The sequence below is a fragment of the Diceros bicornis genome, chromosome 9 (assembly GCF_020826845.1).
Source record: "Diceros bicornis minor isolate mBicDic1 chromosome 9, mDicBic1.mat.cur, whole genome shotgun sequence".
Taxonomy (NCBI): Eukaryota; Metazoa; Chordata; class Mammalia; order Perissodactyla; family Rhinocerotidae; genus Diceros; species Diceros bicornis.
The window spans coordinates 83,243,187-83,271,103 of record NC_080748.1 but is presented as its reverse complement, the minus strand read 5'-3'; the positions used below and the strand labels follow the sequence as shown (position 1 = coordinate 83,271,103).

Below are 27,917 nucleotides of genomic sequence, written 5' to 3'. Positions count from 1 at the left end.
TAAAGGGAAGTCAGATCATGTCACTCCTCCATTCAAAACCCTTCAAAGGCTCCCCGACCACCTGGGGTAAAGTAGATGCTAACGTGCTTGCAATGGGCGTGGTTAGCTCCCCTCACTCTCTGACTTCATTTCCTGCCCTGCCCTCATCCCCTCCATGGAGCTGCACTGGCTTCCTTGTTGTTCCTCACACACAGGACGCTGCCACAGAGCTTTGCACTTGCCATCCTGTCTGCCCAGCAATGTTGCACCCACATTTCCACCAGGATCATGGCTCAATGGTCACCTTGTCCATGAGGTCATTCCTTACTCTCTACCTTTCTTCTTGTCCCCTCCAACAATTCTCTTTAGTTGACTTACTAGATATTTTACTCATTAACGTATTTGTTTTTTCCTGCTTCTCCTCAGGAGAATGTAAGCTCCAAGAGGCAGAGATTTTTGTTTCTTTTGTTCACTGCTGACCATCTTAGTCCAGAACATAAGGCACTCAAATATTTATGGAATGAATGAACATCCACAGTCTCTCTTACTCATCAATAAGCTTTGGAAAATGGAAAGAATATTTAACATGCAGCACTAAACTAAATACAATGGCATTTAATTCTGGAAGTAAAATAAATCTCTCTTTTGAGATTGTTGGTAGGGACATATTTCTATAGTAATTACAATTCTTATAACAATATATTTCATCAACATTTATTTAAAAGTAAAATCTTTCTGTGGATGAATGATGGGTTGGATATAACATGTTGGTAATGAGGCTACTCAGACTTGCTTAATCCATTGATCAAACTTCTCAGTGGTACAGTTCCATCGCTTGCTTCTGCTTGTTTTTGCCATTATTCTATAATGTAAAATGTCCTTTTTTCACTGTGTAGCACCTAGAACATAGTAGTCACTCAATAAACATTTCCTGAATGAATTAATGAAGAAAAGGTAGTTTCCTTGAGAGCAGGAATTCTGTTAAAAATATGTAGTGATCAATAAATATTAGTTAAATGAATGAAAATGGTGATCAGTAAATGAAGGTCACTGAATAACAGTAACTAGCAGATATATCACTTTGTATATGTGGTCAGATTATTCCATCATGTGATTAAAAGGGCACTACAGAACCAAGAAAATGTTAATAATTTGAAAATTATAGATTTAAGTCTATGTTCATACATGAAATAACATCAGTTTCTATTTCTCAATTCTGTCTGGTAAAGAAAAGCAACATCACCAGACATTGAGACCATTTCTGTGCTGAAGCAGCACTTTTTCTAAGTAAAAGTACAGAATGAGTAGGATGAGGAATTCTAGAATCTGTAAAAAGATGAATGTGACTATAAGACAGTTTTTATTAGATATAAAATGAGTTAATAGTGGTGATATTAAATTCAGGCTGACTTCCAAAAATTTCCCTGCCATTCCTTCACTCATTTGTTTATCTATGCTTCCACCAAGTATACACTGAGTGTCTATAAAGTGTTGGAGCCATTTTAACAAATAGCCATGTATGCACCAGCTAGCCACTTCTGTGACTTGCTGGAAGCTAATTATTAAGTGTGTGCCTAATCTGGTGTCCCCTGATGAACACCACTGATGTTCGCGACGAAAAGAATTATTGAATATAAACCAAATTGTTCCAGGCAGAAGAGATGTTTATTATAAAGGTAACTGGCCATTACTACAATTGAGTTATTTCCATGGGAACAAATAAGAGTTCAGAAATTGTATGAGATGAAAACAAAGGTAAAAGTAAATTATTATTTAGATAAGCACAACATACATGAGGTAAAAGATCAAGGAACACAGGTAATGTGTTGACGATCCCAGCAGCAAGTGGGGAAACTATCAAAGAATAGGGGGATAAAATGAAAGCACAAAAAAAAAGAGTGTAGAGAACTCACTTCATCATAATGGAGCTATCATTAAGTCTGATAATGACGAGAAGGTGTCCCTAGTCAGTAACACAATTTAGTACTACTTTAAATTGTTATTCTTTTTCTAGGCATTTTTTCTGGGGAATGAGATTGGTGCCAGTGCTTATTGATTTCCTTTGCAAGACACTGTTTAACCTCAACAGGAACAAGGCTCAAGTATGTTTCCTCAGGTATTCAAAAAATCACAGGGAAGACCCAAGTAGTTTACAACTACATATCTAATTCATTTTGATAATTAAAATTGTCAATTGACACCTAATGCACTGGTCCTTGTAGTCTGCTCTAATCCTAGCTCTGGTTATAAACATGCCTCATTCTTGTCCTCAGGGGGTCCAGGTGGTTTGCCACTTCTAGTTCATCAAGGATATCTCTGATATTTATGCTATCTGTGATAACAGTGTCTATATACTGAAGGGGAGTCATTTGCATGTAGTTATAGCTACTGCACCTTGAAATCACTACCTTGCTATGTACTGAGCTCTTCTCCGGGACGACCTTTCAATATTTGATTGTAAGTGTCATAGGAGATGCCTAGATCAGAACTCAGTGCAGCCTCTACAAAGAAGGTAGATCCTCCTGCCCTGTTCCATCAGAAAGAAGAAACTGAGACATTATAGGATGAAGGAAGGAAATCATGGCTGGCAGCGGAACTCAGAGCTGACAGACCATGTCTAAACTCAAGAAGGTGAAGTCTTCATCCAGCAATTTGCACTGAGGAAATGGAACAAGGATTTTAAAATTTGAAGCACAGCCACATGAATATTGGTTCCTGAGAATAAATAAGCCATTTTGCATACAAGAAACAAAAATAGAGAGCCTATTTTGGCAAAGCCAGCCCTGGTGGTCTAGTGGTTGAGATTCGGCACTCTCACCACCGTGGCCCAGGTTTGTTTTCTGAGCAGGGAACCACACCACCCCTCTCTCAGTTGTCACACTGTGGCAGCTGTGTGTTGCTGTGATGCTAAAAGCTATGTCACCAGGATTTCAAATACCAGCAGGGTCACGCATGGTGGACAGGTTTCAGTGGAGCTTCCAGACTAAGGCAGACTAAGAAGGAGGACATGGTCACCCAGTTTAAAAAATAATTGGCCATGAAAACATTGTGAATAGCAGTGGAGCATTGTCTGATACTCCACCTGAAGGTGAGAGGATGGTGCAAAAAAGCACGGTTCTGCTTTGCTGTCCACAGGGTCGCTAGGAGTCAGAGTCCACCCGATGGCACTAACAGCCACAAATTTTGGCAAAGCCTCAATGTAATTAATCATAATTAATTACATATTTTGGAGAAAATAAATGCAGATGGACCTTGAAGAGTTCAGTAACTTTACTGAATTCTCAACCAATATTCAGAAAAAAATAAATCAGAACACAGGAAAACCACAAAAGCTATGAATCTAACTTTTCTATCCTATTCTCACTTAATTAAAGCAGCAACTTCACCCACGTCATCCAGGTGTTGAACTATCAAATTGCATATCAGACAACTACTATGGACCAAGCCCTTTCTTGTTCTATGAGTTCTGAGAATTCTAAAGAGTTCAAAGTTGATGATTTTACAGTATCACTCAAAGGTCGTTCAGTTTCCTTCTGTGATGTGTTTCATATTTTCTTTTAATATTAAGCGAATCCCATAGCCATTATGCTGAATTGTCAGTTTAGTTCCACTTCGGCTCAATATCTATGAAATGAAGATTTGTTCTTATAAATGAGTTAAGTAACTTTCCATGTCTTTTCCTGTAGAGTATTAGCTCTCTGAATGTTTCTATTTCAAGCTAAATAATCTTTATTTCCTTTGTCTTTCCTTATTAATTTAACATAGCCACCGTCTACCAGAATTTGAAAGAAACACATTTCCAGTGATATGTATCTCTACTGTAAAAATAAATAAGTATACATATTCTTGAGGGACAAATCAGAGAAAACTAGACCAAATTAAACCTCTTACAAGATTAAGGAAGTCTCAATTTACAGTCTTGCATCCTAAAATGTTTCTGCTTATGATTTTAAAAGGGGGGAAGAAGGCAATGTAGTGAGATTCATTGCATCTCCTAAAAAGACATCTTCAAGTCCTAACCCCTAATATCTGTGAATGATCTTGTATGAAAACAAGGTCTTTGCAAATCAAGGTAAGATGAGGTCATACTGCATTAAGATGGGCCTTAAATCCAATGACTAGTGTCTTTATAAAAAGAAAAAAAAAACAGAGGGCTATTTGGACACAGTGACTCAGGAGAGGAGGTAATGTGTGATGGAGGCAGAGACTGGAGTGACACACTTATAACCAAGAAACGCCAAGGATTGCAGGGGTCCCAAGAAGCTGGAGAAGCCAAGGAAGGACTCTTCCTTAGGGCCGACAGAGGGAGCAGGGCCCTGCCAACACCTTGATTTCAGGATTCTGGCCTCCAGCACTGTGAGATAATAAATTTGGCTTGTATTCAGCCATCAAGTACATGGTAATTTGTTATAGCAGGCACAGGAAACTAAGACAGACAGCATGGCCCATGGAGAAAGGACAGACTTTGGACAATGATCTTGAGTTCAAATCTACAGCTTGTTTTTTGGCCTATGGCAAGTTGCTTAATATCTTTGAGCACCAATTTGCTTGTGTGTAAAACTATGAGATCTTAACATGACATAATGAATGTGAAAACCCAGGCACATCATAGAGAATCATTAAGGAATTAGATTACTTTTACTAACAAAGGAAAAAAAGCAAATCATTCATTCTTACTCTTATATTCCAGTATGTTTTCTAAAAGATCCTGAATAATTTCTTAAAATCTTTGTTAGAAATAAACTCACCAGAAAAAAAATACCAATCCCAAAATAATTAAAATACAGTGTGAGGCTCAACGTCAGGGCCTAAGCTATAACTGAAAACAAGAGCAACAAATAACTCGAATGATTTTTATACTTAAAGTTTTCATTTTCATGTACGCAATGTTGTAGACACTTCTTTATCAGATGTAAACAAGAGAAGAAGATTTAATATAAGCTATATCTCCTCATTATTGTATGCCTAGTTGCCTAAAAATTAAAGAATGAATTGAAAGAAACAGCAATTATCAAATCATTTTAGTTAGGACTGACTTGCGCAGTATTGAGGCCTGTAATTTCCAAGAAAAAGGCAAGAGGAGTAGAGATTGGTATGATATCTACACAATTAGTTTTATGGACTATGTGACTCACAACTTTAGTCTCTAATTATCTTATAATTCCAGGCGAATAAGTGATGACATATATACACATTTTTTCTCAACCAAAGCATTACATATTGTGAAATATCATTAGTTAAACATGTAGCCTTTTATATGCCACCAAATCTTCAAATGGTAATAAACTGAATTGCTTTACTTACTAGCACAAGCAGCAGGACAATATCAGGGTTATCACACGCACAGGCAATGTGCATTGGCGTCCAAAAGTCTTCATCCTGGTGGTTGACATTGACCCCTCTGTCAATCAGGATCTCTGCAATGAAGGCATTATCATACCGAGCACACTGAAAGAAAAAAAAGGAAATATACTATCATAACAAACTATGATAAAGTTTATTCCAAATTTCCATGGATAGAAAACTTCAATGGCAATTTTGGAAGTTGAGAGGCAGAGCTAAACTGGGAAAGAATGCATTCATGCTCCCCAACTAACCTACAAGTGAAGGGGCCTAGGGAAGAATCTTCTCTATTTGTGGATAGGATTAAGAAAATCTTGAACTACTTATCAGAATTATCTTTCTAAAATACATATTTGATCATATGATCCTACAGCTTTAAAACATGCATAGCTTGTCAATTGCAAAAGAATAAAGTTTCACCATTTTATTGCATCTAACAGACAAGACCCTTCACAGTCTTTCCAAACTCATATATCATCATTCTCATATGTAGCCTTCACACTAACTGCATAAGACAACCAGGAATTCCACAACATGCCATCCTGTGAAAGTTAACTGTGGTAACTAAGGAATCTTCTAACATAAGTTTTAATGATTGCATAATATTGTATTTTATAGATATTTCATAATCCACAAAATCAAACTCTCCAGGAGCTTATTTTGTTCTTATTTTTATTTACTATTTATAGTTAAGACTCATAAAAATAGTATATGTATAAGTCAGGGCTGGCTCCATGGGTGTACGATCTATAAAGTTGTGCTTAGAAGGGTCTTGAATTTGGCTTAATGCTCTGCTGTCACCATCTTGAATTTTTAATAATTTTTGGAGTCCCACATACTCATTTTGCACTGGGTCTTACAAATTAGTCCTTGTATAAGTCATTTTCATATTTATATCTATAGGCTACATTAATGTTAAGTGCAATTAGTAAAATCAGTGGAAAAAAAAAAAGACCTATTATAGGTCAAATGTCTACCAGTGAAATTTCTGTGTTGAAAGATATATGCTTTTTATAGGATTTGAATGCATAGAACCAATTTCCCTCCCAAAAAGAAGTACCAATCAATACTACCGCCAGAGGTACTTTCATATCAATTTATTTATCCACGTATTCATTGGATAGTATAATTAAAAACAAATCATTAGAGGACTTCCACTTTTCAGTAACAGGGACCAGATTTACATTCCAGCCTGAATCAACTAAAACAAAAACAAAACCCATAGACAAAATAACGACCTCTGAGAAGTGGGAAGAAAACCAGCAGCCCCACTGTTCTGTGGCCCCAGCTTACTGCATGGGGGCCGTTCCCAAGCTGCAGCACAGGAAGGACAATCCCAGGCAACTAGGGCCACTCAAGAGCAGACCGAACTGGAAGTCCAGAGGGACCAGGTTGACTAGAAGGCACAGGGCAGAGCAGCAGAGAGCACACAGCTGCACAGAGAGAGAATTCAAACACCTGCGGAAGGCCCCCTCCAGTACCCAGCTGAGTCATGATCAGCACATACATTCTAGGACACCACGGAAGGCCAGGGAAAGAACCCCCTGAAAAGGAAGAGAACTCAGAGCTCATAAATTGCCAGAAATAGTGCCTATTTCCACCAGCCAGACTGAAAACCTCATAACTGATGGGGCATTGGGTAGAGTACCAGACATGTTTTGTCTCCATGGTGGGGACACTTTAGCCCTAAACTAAATGTTGCTCTGTTCCCACCTAAAAAATATTAAATTTAAGTTCAGAAAGGATCTGCCCCCAAAACAGAGTTCAAGATTATTTATAGAAATACAAAAATATTCATTACCCAAAAAGGCAAAATTTACTATATCTAGCATCCAAGACAAAAATTACCAGATATACAAAAAAAGCAGAAAAATAGGACCCTCAATGAAAAGAAAAAATGATCAGTGGAAACCAACTCAGAAGTGATACACCTGTTAGAATGAGAATCTGGGTATTGAAATTGTTGTATTATATATTATAACTATACTCCATATGTTCAAAAAGCTAGGGGAACTATTGAACATAGTAAGCAGAGAAATGGAAGATATTAAAAAGGCTCAAATTTAACTTCTAGAGATGAGAACTACAGCAGCTGAGATGAAAAACATGCTAATGGGTGGGATTATCAACAGACTAGACATTGGAGAAGACAAGGTTAGTGAACTTGAACACAGTGATATAAATCACATAAAATGAAACAGAGAGAGAAAAATGACTTTAAATAAATGAACAGAGCATTAGTGTACTGTGAGAAAACTTCAAACAGACTAATAACCGAACAGATCGATAGGATGGAAATTGGAACCACATGGATAAATGCATGTTTTCTTATTATTTAATTATCTTTAAAATTAGTAATTAGAAGGCAACCCAATTTTAAAAATTAAGCAAAAGATTTGACCTGATACTTCACCAAAAACAAGATATATGAATTGTGGTTCACAATCCTAACATAGCCATTGAAGAATATTCATATCTTTCTCCATTCCCAGAGAGTCTCAAGAATGTACAATAATTACAACGCAAAGTCATGGTGTGAGTTCCATATGGAGGAACGTGTGAGCAGGCTTCAGTATAGGGATGCAGGGAAGCACTTGGGACAATGGCTAACATGAAGTTTGAGGGATTAATTTCAGTTTTGAACTAAAATCTTTGTGCATCTCACGTTTCAAGTCAGTGTAACCATAACAAAGGGTCCCTACCATCAGGGCCCGAGGGTATGAACTCTGACCCTACTCACAGTCTCTGCAGGTTTGGGCACAATGACTGATAAGGTAAGAACCAGAGTGTGAAAGCTCAATAAATCCGTTTTAGAATCTGGGGCCTGGATCCAATTTGTTTTAGAAAATTCATACATGAGTAATTCTTATTGCACTCTCTGTATCTTTTTGATAGCTCACTGCATAATCAACAAGGATGTGACCTCCTCTTCTGTGCCTATGGAGATATCCTCAACCCGCACGTCAGGAATCAACATTTACAATTCAAAGCTACGTAGAGTTTGGCTTTTCAGGGTCTTTTACCAAAAAAGAGTTAATTAGACACAATGTTGAAAGTGATATCAGTCCCTCTCAAGTGATGTAATTTTTAGATTCACATTTCAGAAGATTATGAATAATAATTTGACAGCAATAAAGACCTTCTAATCTCACTTGTCTGAAAAGATTATGATGGCTGAACATTCCTGTTACAAAGCTCTTACAATATTATGGTTAGACAGTAAACCTAACTTTCCCGGAAAGAATTTTCTTCAAGCTAGCAAATCCACCTCCCAAATCAGGTTGTTCTTTATGACTGTATCCAATTTCTGGTGACACTTTATAGCATCAGAAAAATGGCTGAACTCCCACTTTGTCACCCTCAACAGAACTCTGACAACACCAGTTGTCTCCGCCTGAAGACTGGAGCCAAATCTCTCAGCTCTTCATGTCACCATCCTCTACCTCTCAAAGGGCCAAGTGGGACTAGCTATATCATTTGTGGGACCCAGTACAAAATGAAAATACGGGGCCCCTTATTCAAAAATTGTTAAGAATTTCAAGATGGTGACAGCAGAGCATGACACCAAACATGGGCCCTTCTAAGCACACAGCCCTGTGTGACTGCAGGAGCCACACGCCCAGGAAGCCTGCCCTGAATTGCCAGGCCCCTAATCAACCTGCCTTCCAGGTTCCCTCATGCCCACACATTACTCTTCCTTCCACCGAACCTCTGGGACCCAGTCCATTTCAAATAAACTCTCCTTATCTGGAAATGTCCAGAGAACCTAAATGGAAATCTGTCTCCCTGGAAACACCATCTTTCCTGAAGCCTTCCCCAGTGTAGATAAAATTGTTCTCCCATCAGACCCTGAAAAAGCTTGGCTGTTTTCTGAGCTTACTCTTGATTCTTCTAGAATCACTGCACATTCACCTCAATGTCCTTCTTTCTAAGATTCACTCTACCTTATGTTCTACTCTCTTCTCCAAACCTGGTCACTGTCCTCTTTCATCAAAGCCTTAGGGACCATGATCACAGCCTTCACTCCAACCTGAGCACCATCAACAGACGAGGCATCAACAACATTGGGTTACTCACCCTATGTGAGAGCTTAAAATATCTCCCCTGCAGTACTCCAGTAATCTTAGCCTACGTTTGACTTTAGTCACCCACTCCCCCCAGCTTGCCATCACCAAGATTGGCTGCACTTTGAAATACTAAATTCTAATATCCTGATCTATCACCAAAATATTTCAGTTTGCCTCCTTAAACATACTTAGAGAGCAACGTGATGAATAGCTCCTTCCTACAAGACTGTTCATGGAAGGGACTAGGATTAGAAAGTGACAACTAACACTTTCAACACTAACTCAGCAGTTCACAGCTTCTCTGGTAATGCATTCTTTCACTCATTTTTAATTGTTTCTAAACAAAGGTGATATTTCTCAATGTATAAACCCAATACAATGTGCATTATTGATGCAGTTGAAAAGACTCTGAAAGCCATAGAAACCAAATGACAAAGAGAATTTTTAACTTAAAATGTGTTGTCTTTTCCCTATATCTTGTCATAAGAGGTATTTTATGGTTTTTAGTTCTTCTGGTTGGCTAAAGAGCATGTCCTGAACAACACTGAAACTCGCTCTCGCAGAAAATCAAAAGCTCTATGAACATTGAGTTCACACATCAAATTCCATGGTTCATGCATGAAAGTCATCTTTTGATAGTTTTTTTTTAAACTAGGGTCAGATCTACTATACCACGAGTTTTCTCAGTGTTTATATATTTCCAGTGCAAACTTCCCTTTTACCTCTCTGTGTTGATTACAAAGCCATTGGGCAGAGGAGCCTAGCAAAGAGGTACTGGAACAGGATCCAATTTGCTCTAGATATCATCTACTGCGTGGACATCCTGTGCCAAGCATAGTTCCACTAACAAACAACAAAGAAAATCATCTCTGAACTCTCTTAAAATTGGGGGAGGAGGGGAGGCAAGATGGTTTACACGATCAATTTGGATTAGCCATTGTCCATTTTCTAGTCCTGTTTTTATGGGTTCTCAAAACTTGTCTACAACCAGAGAGTGACAGTGAGAGAGAGAGAGAGACAGAGAGACAGAGACTGAGACCAAGAGAGAGAAAGGAGAGACAGAGAGACAGACGCAGAGAGAAACAGACACAGAGACTGATAGAGAGGGAGAGAGAGAGATTTATATCAGTAGCAAAATGAATTTAAATTTGTTGCAATTTCAAAATTTCTGACATCCCTCTGGAACTTCCATATGGTCCTTTGTCTTCAATGCCAATCCCACAGGTCATCCTTTTCAGCCTGTGCTTGGATCCGCGAAAAACCACTCCCACTTCTCCGCCACTATACCACACTGAAAGATCATATTCATTACAGTGTCATCTTGAACATGCTCCTCATCATTTTTGCTTTTCATGTATCTTCTCTCCGGTAAATATTTGCACTCCAGATTACCTCATCATAGATAAACTCCCCAGAATACTCTGAGATGAATTATAGATATTATTTCTTGGATTATAGTTATACTGACCTGCATTCCAAATAGCCATAGCTTCCAGCCAATTGAAGGAGACTCTAACTATAAAGGTCAGGTTATTACTAAAGAGATTCAGATGTACCACTGACGCATATTCAGAAATTTTAAACTCCTAACAAAACTCTTAATCTTTTAAGTAAATGTAAACTCTGCTCCTTTAGCTGTAGCGCTGGTTTGCTTTACTGTGAATTGCCAAGATTTCATTAGGCAACACTATATTTCAGGCACTGTGCTTGGCAATGTATATGTAAAGCTCGATGACACAGTAACTACCCTTGAGAAAGAGACAGTACAGCTGAATGAGATTGAGGGTGCAGAGAGCATTCTATGGAGTCACAGCAGAGGGTACCCAACAGCCTGATAAGAATTGGACAATTATGTATGGGAACACAGGAGCTGAGTCTTGAAAGACTGGGGGGACAGGGGTTGAGACATTCATAATCAATGAATAATTAAGTATTCACTGAGGACCTACCATGTGCCCAGTGCTGTGCCAAGCCAGAGGATTGGTATTATGAACTAGATATCATCCCTAAATCAACAACCTACAATCAAGGGGGTGACGCAGTCAAAAGAAAGCTAAGATGGACAAGTCCAGTGAGCTGTGGGGCCATCTCAGGGCAGCACCCCAAAGTAGGAAACAGCATGAACAATACCCAGGAGGGATGAAGACAGCCATTGTGGAATTACATGTAATCTGGCACGTCTAGGGAGTCAAATAAATGATTAGAGTTGTTTAAGGAAGGCCCTTCTGAGTGGATGAGTTTCGCGCTGCTCTAAGGGAGAACCTTCCTTGGTACAACACTCCACTTCTCACAGAAAGATTCTGTACCAGTGGTTTCCATGCTAGTTGATTGAAAGTCTTCTTGGAGAGGCACACAGTTCTAAGAATTCTGTGAAAAATTTCTCACCTGCTGGGGCTGCCCTGGTGGTACAACAGTCAAGTGCGCCTGCTCTGTTGCGGCGGCCTGGGGTTCGCAGGTTTGGATCCCCAGGACGCACTGACACACAGCTTGTCAAGCCATGCTGTTGTGGCATCTCACATAAAGTAGAGGAAGATGGGCACAGACGTTACCCCAGGGCCAATCTTCCTAGGCAAAAAGAGGAGGACTGGCATTGGATGTTAGCTCAGGGCTAATCTTCCTCACAAAAAAAAAATTCCTCACCTGTCTACCTTTCACCTGTAAGAAAGTGTTCTGATTCTTTATAAATTGAATTCTTCCATTGTTGTAGAGACAAAAAAAAAATCTCACTGGTAACTTCACTAGCGAATTTTTTATAATTGATGTTGAATGAACCAGTTAGTTCTGTGTGGTATATTTACTCAAAAATGGAAAACTCACTCCCTTCAGTTTCTGGTGGTTTTTCAAGGATCTTCACAACTTGCTCTTCTGTTGCCTTTTTACCTCCTAAGTCATGCACATGAGTATCAATAATAAAAACACACCCATAGTGCAGAACAAGGCTATGATTTTCATCTAAGACTCAGCTGGATACTATACTAATGATCTAAAATCCTGGACTTGGACTTTCCAGTTATGGATGCCAGGATTCTCATGGACCAAAGAGATACTGGATTTTAAAAAGTAAAACCTAGTCAGGAATTTGAATATTAAATCACATCCTTCTAAAAAGTTAAAGGGGTCATTGTTTACAGTCCATGGCGACTCAATTTCCTGCTTTCCAGCACTTTGCAGCATCCTGCAGTCTCTCACCCTCAGACATCAGAATGGTCCAGCTCTCTCTCTCACTGACATCATCCATTCACTTCGGTATTGTTCCTTCACTCGCCTGTCCACTTCCTGTTGCACCATCCCGTATGACACCCCCCACTTCAAGGCCCCCAAGAAACTTCCCAGAAACAGCCCCTACAGAGGTCATATTTTCTTCTGCTATGACTAATTTTCTCACCAGAATGTACCCCTGTAGCCTCTGCCCTTTCTACTCTGGGAAAGCAAAGGAAGGTGGAGTCGCGCGGTCGATGCCCAGACCCTATGGTGTGGTGGGCAGGGCAAAGTGTGGGCAACTTCCGCATATCGACTCTTCTTGTTCTTTAACACCTAGGCAGTTTTAAAAATAAGATACTTCTTTAAACATTTTCTCCAGAGTCCTAACATTCTGCCTCTTTTCAAAGTGTAATATTTTCCTGCTTCGTTGTAAAGACTTGAAGCTGTTGCACTGCCACTACCGTATAAATTACTAATTATCTGGGCTTCTTCCAGCTCCCGAGACTTCAGAGAGACTTGAGGGAAGCCCAAAGAGTAGCCCGATTCAGAGCACGAGATTTTCCTGTAAGAGTAAGAAAGTGATTAAAACATTGAGAATTTAAGCTTCCAATAAAAACATAGTCTTAACTCTTTTTGTATTAATTTCTTTTAGTATATGAAACATACATGCTTAGTATTTAAAATGTTCAAGCAATTTGTAAAAGGAAAGAGTAAAAATTAAAAGATCTTGTCCCCTTTCCCCAACTTGAGTCACTGTTAAAAATTTCATGTCTAGTTTTCAAGATTTTCTCTGCTGTTGAAAAAGATCCTTTCTCCTTCTCCCTCTCTCGCTCTCTCTCTTTCTCTCTCTCTATCCATCCCTATCTGATAGTACTCTATGTACTATTCTCTAACCTGCTTTTGATATTTACCAATATGTCTTGGACACGTTTGCATAGCTGTTGTAGCTCAATATCTTTAACAGCTACGTGGAATTCCACTGCTTAAATGATTGTCTTCATGTTAAAACTAGAATTCACCAGGTAAAAGAAAAAGTATTTCCTATTTCTACTTTAGTTCATTTAAGTTTCGCTATGGTCTGCTGCTGTCATGGCATAGAATCAAAATAATTTGCATTTCCTACTCCATTCAAGAGGGTTTGGTTACCATCAGGAGCTCCTTCTCAATAGTTCATTTATTAGAGGTCATAACATAAAACCCAAGACAGCATTTTGGCAAAACATATGTGATTCTGTTTTCAACTCCATAAATACCATAATTTCTTCCAAAGAGTTAATGAGTTTTCCTCTATATTGCCCTCATGAGACTAAATTCTTGGGGTGCAGATATTATTTGTTGTCATTATTTCCCCTCTGTCTCTAATAGTACCTGACATCTGCCATATGTTTGATACATGAATTATTTAATTAAAGGTAGGTAAACAAATTCAGATGTATTTGTTGAAAATTTATTAAAAAGATGATAAAACTAAAGATTTTATGTGATGAAAAATATTAAAATCTGTTTCTCAAATATCTATCTGTAAAACAGTGGGAATTACCAATGACCAACATAAAAGTTCTCATGGCACTTCTAAGAGAAATGTCCTACAGAAATCTATACCTAAATTCAGGTACTCAACGAATAATAATTGAGTTAAATAACCAAAACTCCGGGAAATCTCAACAATTTCCATAGCTTATTCTCGATGCCCCACACAAACACATGCCATCGTTTTCTCAAAGATGTTAATCTGAGAATATAGAATTAGAGCTTTGGTGCTGATAAAGCATCAGCTTCATAACACAGGCTGCTCAAAATGTGGGGCAAACAGCAGACCTACTCAGATTTGACATTTTAGATGGCTAAATTGCCTTTTTCAGTACCTAAGGCATTTTGAAACCCTGTAATTTTGTCTCTCTGGCAAGCTGCAATTTTTCATTTGTTTTTATTTACTCAGCAAACCCAGAAAAAGGAGACAGCACTGAGCACACATTCCTTCAGCCGTCACCACGTTCTCTCGTATGTATTCCAGTTTCATCTTCTCCTTCATCTTGGTATCACAACCTATGGCTAAAAGTATCAAAAGGCAGTATATTTGCATTGGATGGAGAGTTAATGAAGCGTTTCCCATCTACCCTATCACTTTAATTTTCTCATTTCTTTTCTAATTCTGACCCTACCATTTCCGAACCTTTATACTCTGTCACCTGGGCCTAAAATAACCAACTTCTCATTAACCAAAGAGATCCTTCTATCCTCATAGCCCATTCATTCATTCATTTATTTATGATGTATTGAGTATTTACTATGCGTCACGTGCTAACAATATAAAGAATCTAAGACAGTCATAGTTTGTGAAAATTCAGTCTAGCAGAGAGAAAAGGCACATAATCCACTAATTATAATCCATCATGACAACATCTATAGCAGAAGCAGGGATCATGTGTTATGTGATCTTGGATAAAAGGGTAATTAAAACTGATCAGGAGGGTCAGGAAAGGCTTCAGAAGTGATCTCCAAAGGTGAGGAGTGGTTTCGCTATTTTCCTCTTTCGCCAGCATCCTCTCATCCCTCTTCCATGTCTGCTTTAATCGGTGGTTCATTTTCCTGTCTCCTTCAGAAAACTAAACTCCATATGGGCACAGAACGTGTTTTGCATCTTTGCATCCCTAATGTGTCTCACAGCAACAGATATTCATTAATTAAGTAGTTACTGCATTAACTTACATACTCAACTAATCTACTGAGCATCTACTAAGTGCCAGGCACTCCCCGAGGCATTGCAGATATAATGGTGATATATATGGCACATATAATATGAAGAAGTGGCAGTCTTTCTCTCTTGCTCTCTCTTTCTCAATCTCTCTCTGTCAAACAGTCACACACAGTAATAATACATTCCTCATAATATCAACAACGAATTGACATGATTTGTTCACCAGAAAAGTATGTCTTCCACTAGTCAAATTGGAATGATGACGTGTTCTCTGAAAACTTAAATGAGCACCTTGTAGGAATCACTGGGAACACACCGTGGAAAGAATATGGTATAACTATAGTCAGAGGCAGAATTCAATCTCCAGTACCATCTACTACTATGTCAAACTGGCCGAAGTACTTAATCCTTCTATTTCCCAGTTTCTTAACTAGCAAAACAACATAGGCATATTCCTAACCACACAGAGCTATTGTGAATATTAAAAAAAAACAAAAAGTTATTTTATATAAATCATATAATTTATATGAAATTGCATCATAAATAATACAACATATTGATCACTATCTAACCTATCAAAGGCACTTTATGGCTTAAAAGTAATTTTCATATCTATTTGATCATCACAGTACATACTTTGATATACGGTTTATCACAGTATGTATTTTGAATACAATAGTCCAGATAATATCCCCATTTCACAGATGGGAAAAATGAGCCTCTGTGACAGAAGTGAAAGCAGCTGGCATGTGCTCTATTTCTCTCCTGTCATCTTCTGACTGGGGACATAGAGGGAAGAGTAGACACTCCCAAGAAAGAGGGCAGGGGCCCTGAGCTGGTCTCCTTGCAACCGTGCTGATTACTGGGCCTCCTGGTAAAGAGACCAGTGATATTGGCTAAGAGGAGAATCTTTATCTATGGAAGGCTGTTGGCCACAGGTCCCTAGTCTAGGATTGCTTATCACCATCAAACCTAGGATCTAGTGATCCAAGCCACCGCCCCTTGAAAATATCATGTAAATCATGCAATGATCTGAGTATAAAATGGAGAGGTTTCATAACTAAAACACTCCAGAGAAGGAAAAGGAATCTAGAAATCTCTCTTTCCGTCTCAGTCAATGCTGGATATAAATGGCTTACATTCTTCTACAGGTCTCCTATCAACATTCCGAGTTGCTTTTCTATTCTGCTGAGTGCATACTATGACTGCCTGCACCGCAGGTACCCTGAGCCTTTGGTAGGCACACGTTTCTCTTGGACACAGTGGTTCTCAGCCTTGGCTGTAAATTAGAATCACCTGGGGAGCTTTGTAACCCACCAATGTTCAAGCTACATCTCAGAAAAATCGTCAGAATCTCTGACAACCTCTGGAGTGGGGCCCGGGTTGGGAGGCAAGTATAGGTATTTTATAGCTCCCAGATGATTCCAGTGTGCAGTCAAGGCTGAGAACCTGTGCCAGGTTAGGGAGCTTCCGTCTGACTGAAGCACAGCCTCCTTTAACATAACCCATTCGCTGTAACATGAAGGAATACAACATTTTTTAAATCTTGGTAGACAATTCTAAGTTAGGTTTTCATGTTATGTTAATTTTGGCATTTTTCAAAATCAAGTTCTAATCTCTAAATTAGTCCTAAAGATCACTAAATTGAATCATTATCGATTTCCCTTTTACTTAATTTTTGCCCTTAATTGAACCAGCAAAAATTTCTTGCACATGAACCTAATATAATTTTCTTTATTTATGTGGTTATTTATTTATTTACTTAATCATTCCCTGTTTCGTTTCCAAAAGAATGTAGGTAAGTTTTATTCACATTTACATGAGCAAGGCCACAAGCAGAGTATAGTAAAAGTTCATTGGAGCAATAAAGACCACTTGCTGAAGTAAAAGAAAGGATGATTGCCTGGGACTCTGTAACTGATACAATATTATCTTGCTTATTTGCTGAATACTATTTATTTTCAAAAGCAGCTTCTTTGGGTCAGAGATTCTAACTCCAATTGCTAGAGATTATTTACAAACCATAATGCAAGTAATTAATAAATATTAATTTATCATTATCCAAGCCTGTTAATTTGAGAGACATCATTGTTCTGATCATCATCTGTCAGATGCACGTTATGCTACTGAGTTTTGAGGCCATAACTGAATCTCCATCTCCTTGGCATCACCCTAGGCTTGCACTGGTTGTCACAGTTCTTACCAGATGGAGCAGGGACCCTCCTGAGGAAACGGGAGTGTGTGGGTCTGCCCCCTCCTTCAGGAGTCGAAGAGCTGAAAGAGTACAAGAGGAGAAGGGAGTTACAGCACATCCTCCTTCCACACCCCGAGCTCAAAGTTGTAGCATTTCATTAATACCTAAAGCGCCAACAGCTGTGAAAGCCAAAGAAGATGCATTAATGGCTGTCAGACCTTATTTCATGTACCTGCGACTGGCACTGTTTCTCTTCACAAAGAAACTCATTCCTCGGTTTGTCAATATCTTTACCTATTACAGCCGTGCAAATTATTTGGAAAGGGGAACAAACTTTTATAGTTTATTATTTCAAAGTGCCTAGTTTATACATCCTTTACAGAACAAAACATTAAACAAATAAAAAGAAAGAAGTTATTTCACTAGGCTCATTTAGGCATTAGTTCACTTGATTTTTGTTTTTTAAATTCATCAGGACCCGTTGGTTTAAAACAATAGAAGTTTACACTTTGCACGTTACACTTCCATTCATGCAATTACCCCTTGGCAGTGCTTACACCATCTCACAAAGCACTATGAGGCAAAGCCATTTATATCTAAATCAGTAATGTCAAATAGATCAAAATATATGCCAATTATCAAAATAAATGCACAGTTGGAAGGTGACCTATGTTTCCATTAGAACAGTGAAGGTGAATTCGTTAGTACATGGAACGGCACGGGCATTAGGTGACTGATGGCGTTACATTCTCTGACTCCTACGGGGGCTCTAAGATCAGCCTTATGGAGAGGCTCATTAATTCCCCAAAGTGCTACAGTGGTTTCCACTGTTAATAACAGTATCATAGTTTTAATAAAAAGCCACTAATGTATATTCCACAAAAATATAACTAAAGCAACAGTTACTTTTTTATTCCATTATAACATAGAACTGTACAAAATTGCTCAGATTCAAACTCATATCTCCCTGAGCATACTGTCTTTCCTTTAAATTTCTCTATCACCTGGAATGTGACCTGAATGTACCTTCTTTCCTATGACACGCAAATCTTTTATGCATCCCAGTATCTAGTCTGTTACCATCTTCCCAAACTCTAACTACATATCACAGAGGGCATCACGGGTCTTGGCAGATATGGTTACTCCTGCAGTTTCCTCTCTGGCAGGCTGTCTCTTCCAAGATGCGTGCACTGGGTGCGAAGAGAGAGATAGATCAGCCCCTCCAACATGGGAGTAACGTAGTGTGAGCAGAGACAGCCCACACCCAGCCCAGTATGCCCTCCATACGGCCTTTCCTGAAACCCTTATCCAAATCTCTCTCCCCAGGGAAGTCAGACGCATTCCTGTTCTCTCAACCAATGGCAATACTTGGCCTGGCTTCTTTGATCTTACACCTGTGCATTCCAGTCTTCTCCCAGAAAGCAGTTCCTAAATAGAAGCAAGTCCACATCTATTCATTTACCAAATGACTTTCCCTTGATGATTTCTTTCTTCAATTAAGAATTTAATTCTTTTCACAACCTAGATTCTCCTAAAGTCGCTGGTTTGTTACAAAAAACTTCTCAAAGGTGGCGATCTTACAGGATCAATTGTAACCTCACATCACGTGGTGTATCCATTTGCTTGCTGAGTGGCTTCCTTCTCTGCCATTAGGAGAAAAATCCAGGAAGGTAAGGCCCTTGTCTTTCTTCTCTTCACTGTGTTTCTAAGAACCATCCTGCTGCGTGGTGTGCAGACGCTCTCTCTCCCTTTCTCCTCTTCTCTCTGTACGTGCATATAATACATGAAGGCACTTCTTGCTCCCTCACATACATTTTACCCTTAACTTTAAGAAGTCATTCCAGACATCAGAAAGTCCATTAAAAATGTTTACCAATGGGTTCCTCAGAAGATAAATAGGACTTTTGCCCTAACATCTTTTTTTAGCAAATGAAATTATTCATCTTGCATTAACTAATATCAACACAGTGCTTTATAGTCTTTTTAGCAAAGCACTTGCACAAGTGTGATCTCCCTACAAATAGAATGTGAGGCAGATGACATTGTATTAGTTCAAACATTAGTAAAATGCCATCACATGTTTACATACAATCCACCATGCACATCCGTAGTGAATTACACATAGTATGAACCAGTGAAACGTTGACCTTGGGGTTAGATAGATTTGGATATGAGGCTTGTATTCACTGGGAAAGCCACTGAACTTCTCTGCGCCTCAGTTTCCTGTCAGCAAAATAGTGGACAATCGTTGGATCACATCATGGGGTATTGTGAGAATTAAATGAGACAGCACATGTAGCATGCTTATCATGCCTCCTGGCACTGGGTGAGGATCACTAAGTTATTTCTATTAGTATAGTTACTATAAGTCATAAAACCCTATAATAATATATCATAGGATCTATATCTTAAGGCTTATTCTAAATTTTCTCAAAACCTTCTGATTATTAAATGTTGAATTTAAGTGTAGAATATAAGCTATGGAAATTTAGCAATATTCACTTGAAGGATGAGTGTGTCACTTATCAAGCAGGGAAAGGTGGTGAAGAGGACAACATACAGGCAATGAAGAATGATGAGCATGGGGGAAGTGAACAGTCCCTCACAATTGGAAAATTGTTATGGCTTGGAGATATGTGTCGTGGAGGATATTGTATATCACACTACAGGATTTGGGCATCATTTTGTGGCCAGTGAGGAGGACCATAGGATTTTAAGCAAGGGAGGAAAAGATTCACTAGATAAGTGCTATGGACTGAATGTGTCCCCCTAAAATTCTTATGCTGAAGCCTAATCTTCAATGTGATGATTTTGGGGGGAGGGCTTTTGGGAGGTGATTAGGAAGTATTGAGGGAGGTACTGAGAGTGGAGCCCCATGATGGGATTAGCACCCTAACAAGGGGATGAAGAGACCAGAGTCTGCTCTCTCAGCCACATGAGGACACAAGAAGAAGGTCATTTGTAAACCAGGAAGCTGAACATCAATACCAAGAGCCCAACCTGCTGGTGCCTTGATCTTGGACTTCCCAGCCTCCAGAACTGTGAGAAACAAATTGTTGTTTAAGTGAGTCTATGATATATTTGTTATAGCAGCCTGAGCTGACTAAGACAATAAGAGAGGGCAGCACAAAGGCTTGAAGGTGTCTCTTGCTCCCACTCTCTGCTTAAATTCTAAATGGAGGTTCAGGCTTAGTCCAGGGGGGTTGCTGCAATGAAGGCGCATGGCTTTGTTGTTGAGCATACAAAATGGAGTAACCAGCCTGGGATATAGTGGGAATTGGAGTCACACTGCAAAGGGAGGGGTTTACAGTAGCACTGACAGCCAAGGTGGGGCCATCAAGTCCAGGGAGACCAGTTTATAAGGTAGAGAACATGGATGGGTAATCTCTGCAGGAGCAGAGTGGGCCTCAGTGGTGCTGGTGAATGCCCAGGGATGGATGGAGATGGAGATCTAGACCTGGATCTAGATGTCTAGATGGATAGATGTCTAGCTGGATGGATGGATAGATGGATGGATAGACAGACATGCATATATAAATTTATTATACATTTTACTGATATAGAGGCTGTGTAGTCCACAACTTATAAATAATAATTAAATATACAATATTCATTGTTGTAAATTCCACACAGCCAAATGATCGTCTCTTTTGACGATTTTTGCTGAACTATTGTAGCCACAGCCAATCTATGGTTACAATTAGTGACTGTGACCTTGATATTTTGTTGATATTTTCATTGACACTCCTGAGTAAGAGCCAGGGGTCAGCAAACATGGCCAGCAGGACAAATCCAGCCCTGGCCTGTTTTTGTATTAAGAATGATTTTTACGTTTTTAAAGGATGTGTAAGAAAAAAACAATAATAAGCAAAACAAAAAAAATCAGAGAAGAATGTGCAGCACAGATTGTATGTGCCCCTAACATTTAAAATAGTTACTATCTGGCCCTTTACAGAGTAAGTTTGCTGACTCCTGAGTGAGATTAAAGTGAAACAATGAAGTGTGTCAGAATGTCACTCATTTATCAATGACCTGAGCAACATCTTTGCTGAATCAGACGACAGTTTTTGAATAATGTAATCATATTTCATCACATTTTTTTTGTGCTGTTCACAATACAGTGACTACTGACACAACACATTTTTAACCTACATCATTAACATTTTCTCCATCACTTCTTTAATCCTACACAATCAATAAGACAACAAATCAAACCTTGATTTGTAGGAGTTGCCAATTTCCATGGTATAATTCTACCATCATGAGTGATCTCAAGCCCCGATGTGATGTCACTGAACCCAGACGTGGGAAGAGATGTGAAGTAGTACACAATTATGTGGCATTTCCACCCCACAGACACAAGAGATGTAAATAACTTCAAGAACATAAATGAGAGAAAAATGTAGTGAACCAATTAGGAAGTGATGAGTTTTGAGTATTTATTACCTTCGTTTTTGTTTTTAATACAATCTACTTCATCGTAGGTATATAATTTAATTTTTACTATAGGCTTTGTTTAACTGTTTCACAACCAACTCACAAATTCCTGAAATTTTAACAAATTGGCTCTCAGGGGCTGTCAGGGTAAACTCTAGCACACTATAGAGAGCAGCCACGAGGTGGGTGAGAACATTGTCCAAGAATGTCCAGGAATGAGAATACTACACACAGAACTTCACAACTGCCTTCTTGCCGCAGTGATACAGATGAATAAGCCCCAGCTCTTCCTGCCTTCATCTAGCCAGACATCAGCCAGATGCTCGGGGAAGAAGGATGGGGCAACCTGAGCATTGTTTTTCTTAGATAGAAGGGCTATTTTCTGAAAGGGCTGTTTACGTTAGCAGATAGAACTAAATTAGAACCACAGACTGGATATTGACTGATTTGCCCCTGGATACCAGGAGAGGAGACTCAAGATTAAAACAAAATCAACTATTGACAAAAGAAACATGTTCTTCACGTACACAAATGGTAGTGTGAGCTACCTTCTATGCCTCTGCTAAGGGTTAAAAACCAGACACTCTAAGGTATCTAGATATAAAGATATATGAAAACAATGCCATTTGCATAATAAGTCATTTATAACAAAGAATTTTGAAAAAGAAGGGGGCACATCTTTATAAAACTAACACACACTGAGTGCTTTTCTATGTATTTAGGGTCTGACACTGCTCTAAGAACATCATGTGTAGGAATTACTTTAATTCTCTCAAGTCTATGGCACAGATCCTATAATTGTCACCGTTTTGCTAATAAGGAAACTGAGGCTCTGAGAGATGAAGTGATGGCCCCAAGCCACAAGAGCAGCACAGTGGATCTTGAATGCAAGTGTGGGCAGTATAATCCAAGGACTGTGTTCTTTTTTTTTTTTTTTTAATTTTTTGTTTATTGCAGTAACATTGGTTTATAACATTGTAAAAATTTCAGGTGTACATCATTGTACTTCTATTTCTGCATGGACTACATCATGTTCACCACCAAAATACTAATTACAACCCATCACCACACACATGTACCGAATTATCCTTTCACCCTCCTCCCTCCCCCCTTCCCCTCTGGTAACCACCAATCCAATCTCTGTCCCTATGTGTTTGTTTATTGTTGTTATTATCTACTACTTAATGAAGGAAATCATACGGTGTTTGACCTTCTATGTTCTGAACCAAGAAGAGCCTCAAGACACTTTCCGTCTCACGTCACAAGAGAATTGAAGGTGACCGTTCAACTCAGGAACAACAGCAATCACGATCTATTTTAATGCCCTTATAATTACTAATTTTGTGGGAAGTTGTCCAAATATAACTTAAAATACTTTCTCCAAAAAGGTGTAGGTTCACAGCAACCTTGCAAAAATATGATTCGAATTGCCAGTCAACTGAAATGGCACCACTGCTCTGAGGCTTTCTGTTACAATAAAATCTGCAGGGAAACAGCCTAAGGAAAAACAGCCATCTGGGGACCAAATAGAATAATGAAGCTCAGGCTTCCTTTTCTAGTGTTACTGCCTGGCACTGATTCAGCATGTATTGTATATTTGTGGCTTCATCATCAAGCTGCCACAGAACTCCATCAGGATGCCTGTGTGGGGGGCATGATGTGATATTTAAAAAGAAACATTCAGTTTCTAAATCTTCAGCTATTGGGGTAAAAAAATGGATGAAAATATATCATAACATTTTGCTAAGGAGCTTTAATGGAATATGCAGCTGTCTCCACTATTACCAACAATAACCAAACCCAAGAGTCCACCTGATAATCAGCATTTATTTTAAGTCCCTAGATACTACTGTGATTTATCTGTGTTCATGATACACACCACACTGATGATGGTAACTTGATAGCAACTTGATGGCAGTGAGGGCTTTGGCCATCATCTGAGCCGGTGTGGTCATGTGATGGGACAGCAATCTATGCTGACTACTCCCACATATTCTCGTGATGAGAGTGGGTCTGTGTTCACAGAGATTTTACATTTAAAATCAGCACAGGAAAGCAAGACTGAAACTAAACATAACCATGGGTTCTAAATTTTTTGTACTGTAAAGGCATTTTCTAGAGAGAGGGTAGGACAAATATTTAGTAAAATGTTAGCAATTAGTAAACCTAGTTGAAGGGTATATGGGGTTCTTTATATTATTTGCTCTACTTTTCTGTAAGTTTGATTCTATTTCTAAGCAAAATGTTACAATGAATAACAATAAAAAATCAAGCCAGGGTCATTTATTCCTGAAATAATAATAGAAATATCAATGTTGGCACTTCTAAGAGTGTAGATGTAAGAATTTCCATAACAATCGACAGTCCTCTAAGAAATGTTTTAAACGGTTTACCTTATCTCATCAATATGTCAATAAAGGGAAGCAGAAAGCAGAGATATAGAAATTATGTTATCAACACTATAGAAATGTCTATTTGCACAGTAATGCATATAACTTAACATATAAATTTCCTACCCAACATAGAACTCAAATTTTAAGATGTCTAAGAATAACTTGAAGATTTTTTAAAAATAGATTTTCTTAGTTCAGTGCTTCTCAACCTATTTTTAATTATTTTCCACCTGTCCCCCTCAACCTCCACCATGAAATTGTAATACCACAGGCATTCTGTGTCTCCTTATGTACTGTGCCCCTATGAAGGGCAACAAACCATTATTAAAACCAAAATTTTCCTCCCCCCAAAAGCAACTTTTCCACCTTCGGGGGCTATTTATCCCCACTTTAGAATCACGCGTAGTCCCACCTTCAGTTACCCTGATTCAGTAGTTTGAGGATGGGATCTAAAACTATACATTTTAAGGAAACACTCCAGGAGATTCTTGTGCAAATGGCCCTTAAAGGAATTTTGAGAAAAACTGCTAGGATTTTACCATCTCAGAAAATTACCTCTCAGTGCCTCACTTAGAGCAAGAAAATTCATAAGTGGCAGTTAAGAATCCACGGCAGATCTTTTAACATTAATTTGCCTTTGAGAATTTGGCCCCTACTGTTGTGTATGCCACAGTATCCCTCCGAACACACAATTTATTCTCAATAAATACATACTTAACCAAACCTACCTAACATGAATCTTGGTTTAGTGGAGCAATCTGAGAGGAGAAGGTCAAGGTTTTAGTGGATGGGGAGGCCTCAGGTTAGGACAGAGCCTGATTCTAGGGCAATGATTCTTGACATTTACTGTGCTTTAGAAAGACTAGTGGAACTTAAAAAAATACAAATGTCACCAAATTCTTAAATTCGGTCCATCAAGGATGTGCCCATCTATCTATATGTTTTTAAGATCAAGGCACCTCATTGATTACAATACTGGGAACAGTGGGCAGCAGTGGAAATCAGTATCCAAATGGCTGTGCTGTTTAGCTTGTTTCCACCCCAGCCTGGCAATGATCATTACAGGGTCTAATAGGTTTTGAAACTCACAGTGAGCATCTGCCCGAAATCCATATTCAGGTGAGTTGCTCAGTCACACCTTTAGGGGTTTCTTCTGAATTGGATCAGGCCCACATGCATCAACAGGACACTCAAGGATGCTACAAGCCATTCTCCTGGAAAAGGAGACCTGTGAGGGTGGGGTGTGTGGTCAGGGCTCCAGACTTAGCAAAAGCACTAGAGACTTATCAGCTAGGTGCACATCGGAATTAAGTGGGCTCAGGCTCTCTTAGCCACACTGCCTAATGGCCCAAAGCCAGTTAAGACCAATTTCATAATACTTTGCAATAGGTTTAAGATTTCTGCTTTCCTACCCAACTGGGTCAAAACTGGATCTGACTAAAGCCTGGCGGTTGTAAGCCTGAGGTCCAAGACCCTGATTGCCAGGCTGACTCAAATTCCCAATCCCAACCCCATTGTGCAGCTATGACTAATGCAACAAATATCCAGTGAGTGTCTTTTATGTGCTAAGCACTATTTTAGGAGTTGGAGGTGTGGCAGAGAAAAAATCCTGCCTTCATAGAATGTATAATCTAGTGGACATCAGTGGGTGGAGAAGACAGAAGACAAACAAAAAATAATGCTATAGTGGAGGGATTTGTAGTTCTCTTGAATCAGTGGCTGAATATCTTGAATCTGTGTTTGAAAATTATTTTTCATTTATCTCTTCAAATACTGCTTATAACCCATTTCTTCCCTTTCCCTCTGCAAGGACCTTACTGACATGTAGATGAAAAAGATATTCAAAAAAAGGCTATTATCAAATTCACCTGTTCTATAGAATATCTAACATACTATTGCCTGGTGGGAATCGGGAATGGCCTCTGTCTCTAAACCAATTCTAAATCATTAACGCTCTAAATATTCCAGAACATACCTAAAGTGACAGTTTTATAACAACATAAACTTAATTGCATCATATTTCTTCAGATCTTGATATAGGAAGAGTAAATCCAGAATGTACACAGTATAAATACATGCTTTATTTTTTATTTGCTCTCTCTCTACAATCCACTGTCAATTTATGTTATCTTAAAATGCTCTTTTTATATGCCACAGCATTGCACTAAACATCTTTGTAGGAAGTTGGATGGCTGTATTTGTGTGGGCTTCATTCTGCACTCTTTATTTTATTCTTTCATCTACTTGTCTATTCTTGGACCAATGCTCAACAGTTTTAATTATGATAGCTTTCCAATAAACATAATATCTCATCTTATAATACTTTGGTCTATTTTTATCTCACTGAAGAATTCAAGCATTTAAAAAAAATTGTCCAGCCTTTCTAGTTAGCTGTCTTCAGTGAGTCAGCTGACCCAAATTAGAAACTGCCAACCAGTTTTCAAAAGTGGTTGTACCATTTTATACTCCCATCCACAAAAGTGTTCCAGTTGCCCCACATGCTCACCAATGCTTGATATTGGTTATTTAATATAGCCAACTGATGGGTAAGAAGAGATGTTTCCTTGGGGTTTTAATTTGCAGTTCCCTGATGAGTTATGATGTTGACAACCTTTGTATAAGTTTAGCGATCATTGGGATATTTTTTCCTGTGTTGCCAAACCCAGTTTGTTACCCAATATTTTATAGTATATTTAAGTGTCTTATTGGTTTATAGAAGTTCTACATTCATTGCATATGGTTGTTTCTCCTTTATTTCGTTAATGTAGAAAATCACAGTAGTTTTCAAAAGTTAAATCAACCTTGCATTCCTGAGGTTCAGGTAATGGTCTACTTTGTTTCCTCAATGGTGATTACATGATGTGTATTTTTTGATAAATCATAGTTGCACATTTTTTGCAAATTTTATTGTGTATTTTATTTCATACTAAAAGATTAGAATGAAAAATTTGCTATATTACTGTTGAAATAGTGAGTACTAACATTTCAAAGTGCTGGTTACTAAGTAATAACTATTCTTTGGTAAATCAACCTCCTACAACTAACATCAGTGAAAACGAAAATACCTATCCAAGAGGGAAAAGGAGCCATGAGATGGCAAACTTCTCCTTCATTTCCCAGGGCATTTCTCTTATCAAAAAAGCCATAACACATCCTTATCAAAACCCCAATGCCCTCTTTTGCAGAAATGGAAAAAGTGATCCTAAAATTCATATGGAATCACAGGGGACCCTGAATAGTCAAAACGATCTTGAAAAAGAAAGAAAAAGAAAGCTGGATGATCACACTTTCTGAATTAAAAACTTACTGCAAAGCTACAGTAATCACACCAGTGTGGCACTGGCATACGATAGACATATGGACCAATGAAAGGGAATTGAGAATTCAGAACTCATAAACCCATACATCTATGTTCAACAGATTTTCAACAAGAGTTCCACATCATTCACTGGGGGAAGGAAGAGTCTCTTCAACAAATATGATTGCAGGACAACTGGATATCCATATGCAAAAAAATAAAGTTGGACCATTACTTCACAACATATAAAAAATTTATCCAACATAGACCAAAGACCTAAGTATAACATTTATAACTATAAAATTCT

General features: G+C 38.5%; 1 protein-coding gene across 1 annotated transcript in view; it reads right to left on the bottom strand.

The window, feature by feature from the left end:
- MYO16 (myosin XVI) overlaps positions 1-27,917 on the bottom strand; it is a 463,175-nt gene that overhangs the window by 397,474 nt on the left and 37,784 nt on the right. The window contains exons 3-4 of the mRNA XM_058548472.1: positions 17,492-17,562; positions 5,284-5,427 (exon numbers count right to left, since the gene is read on the bottom strand). Coding sequence (XP_058404455.1) covers positions 5,284-5,427; positions 17,492-17,562 — 215 coding nt within the window. The remainder of the gene's footprint in view (positions 1-5,283; positions 5,428-17,491; positions 17,563-27,917) is intronic.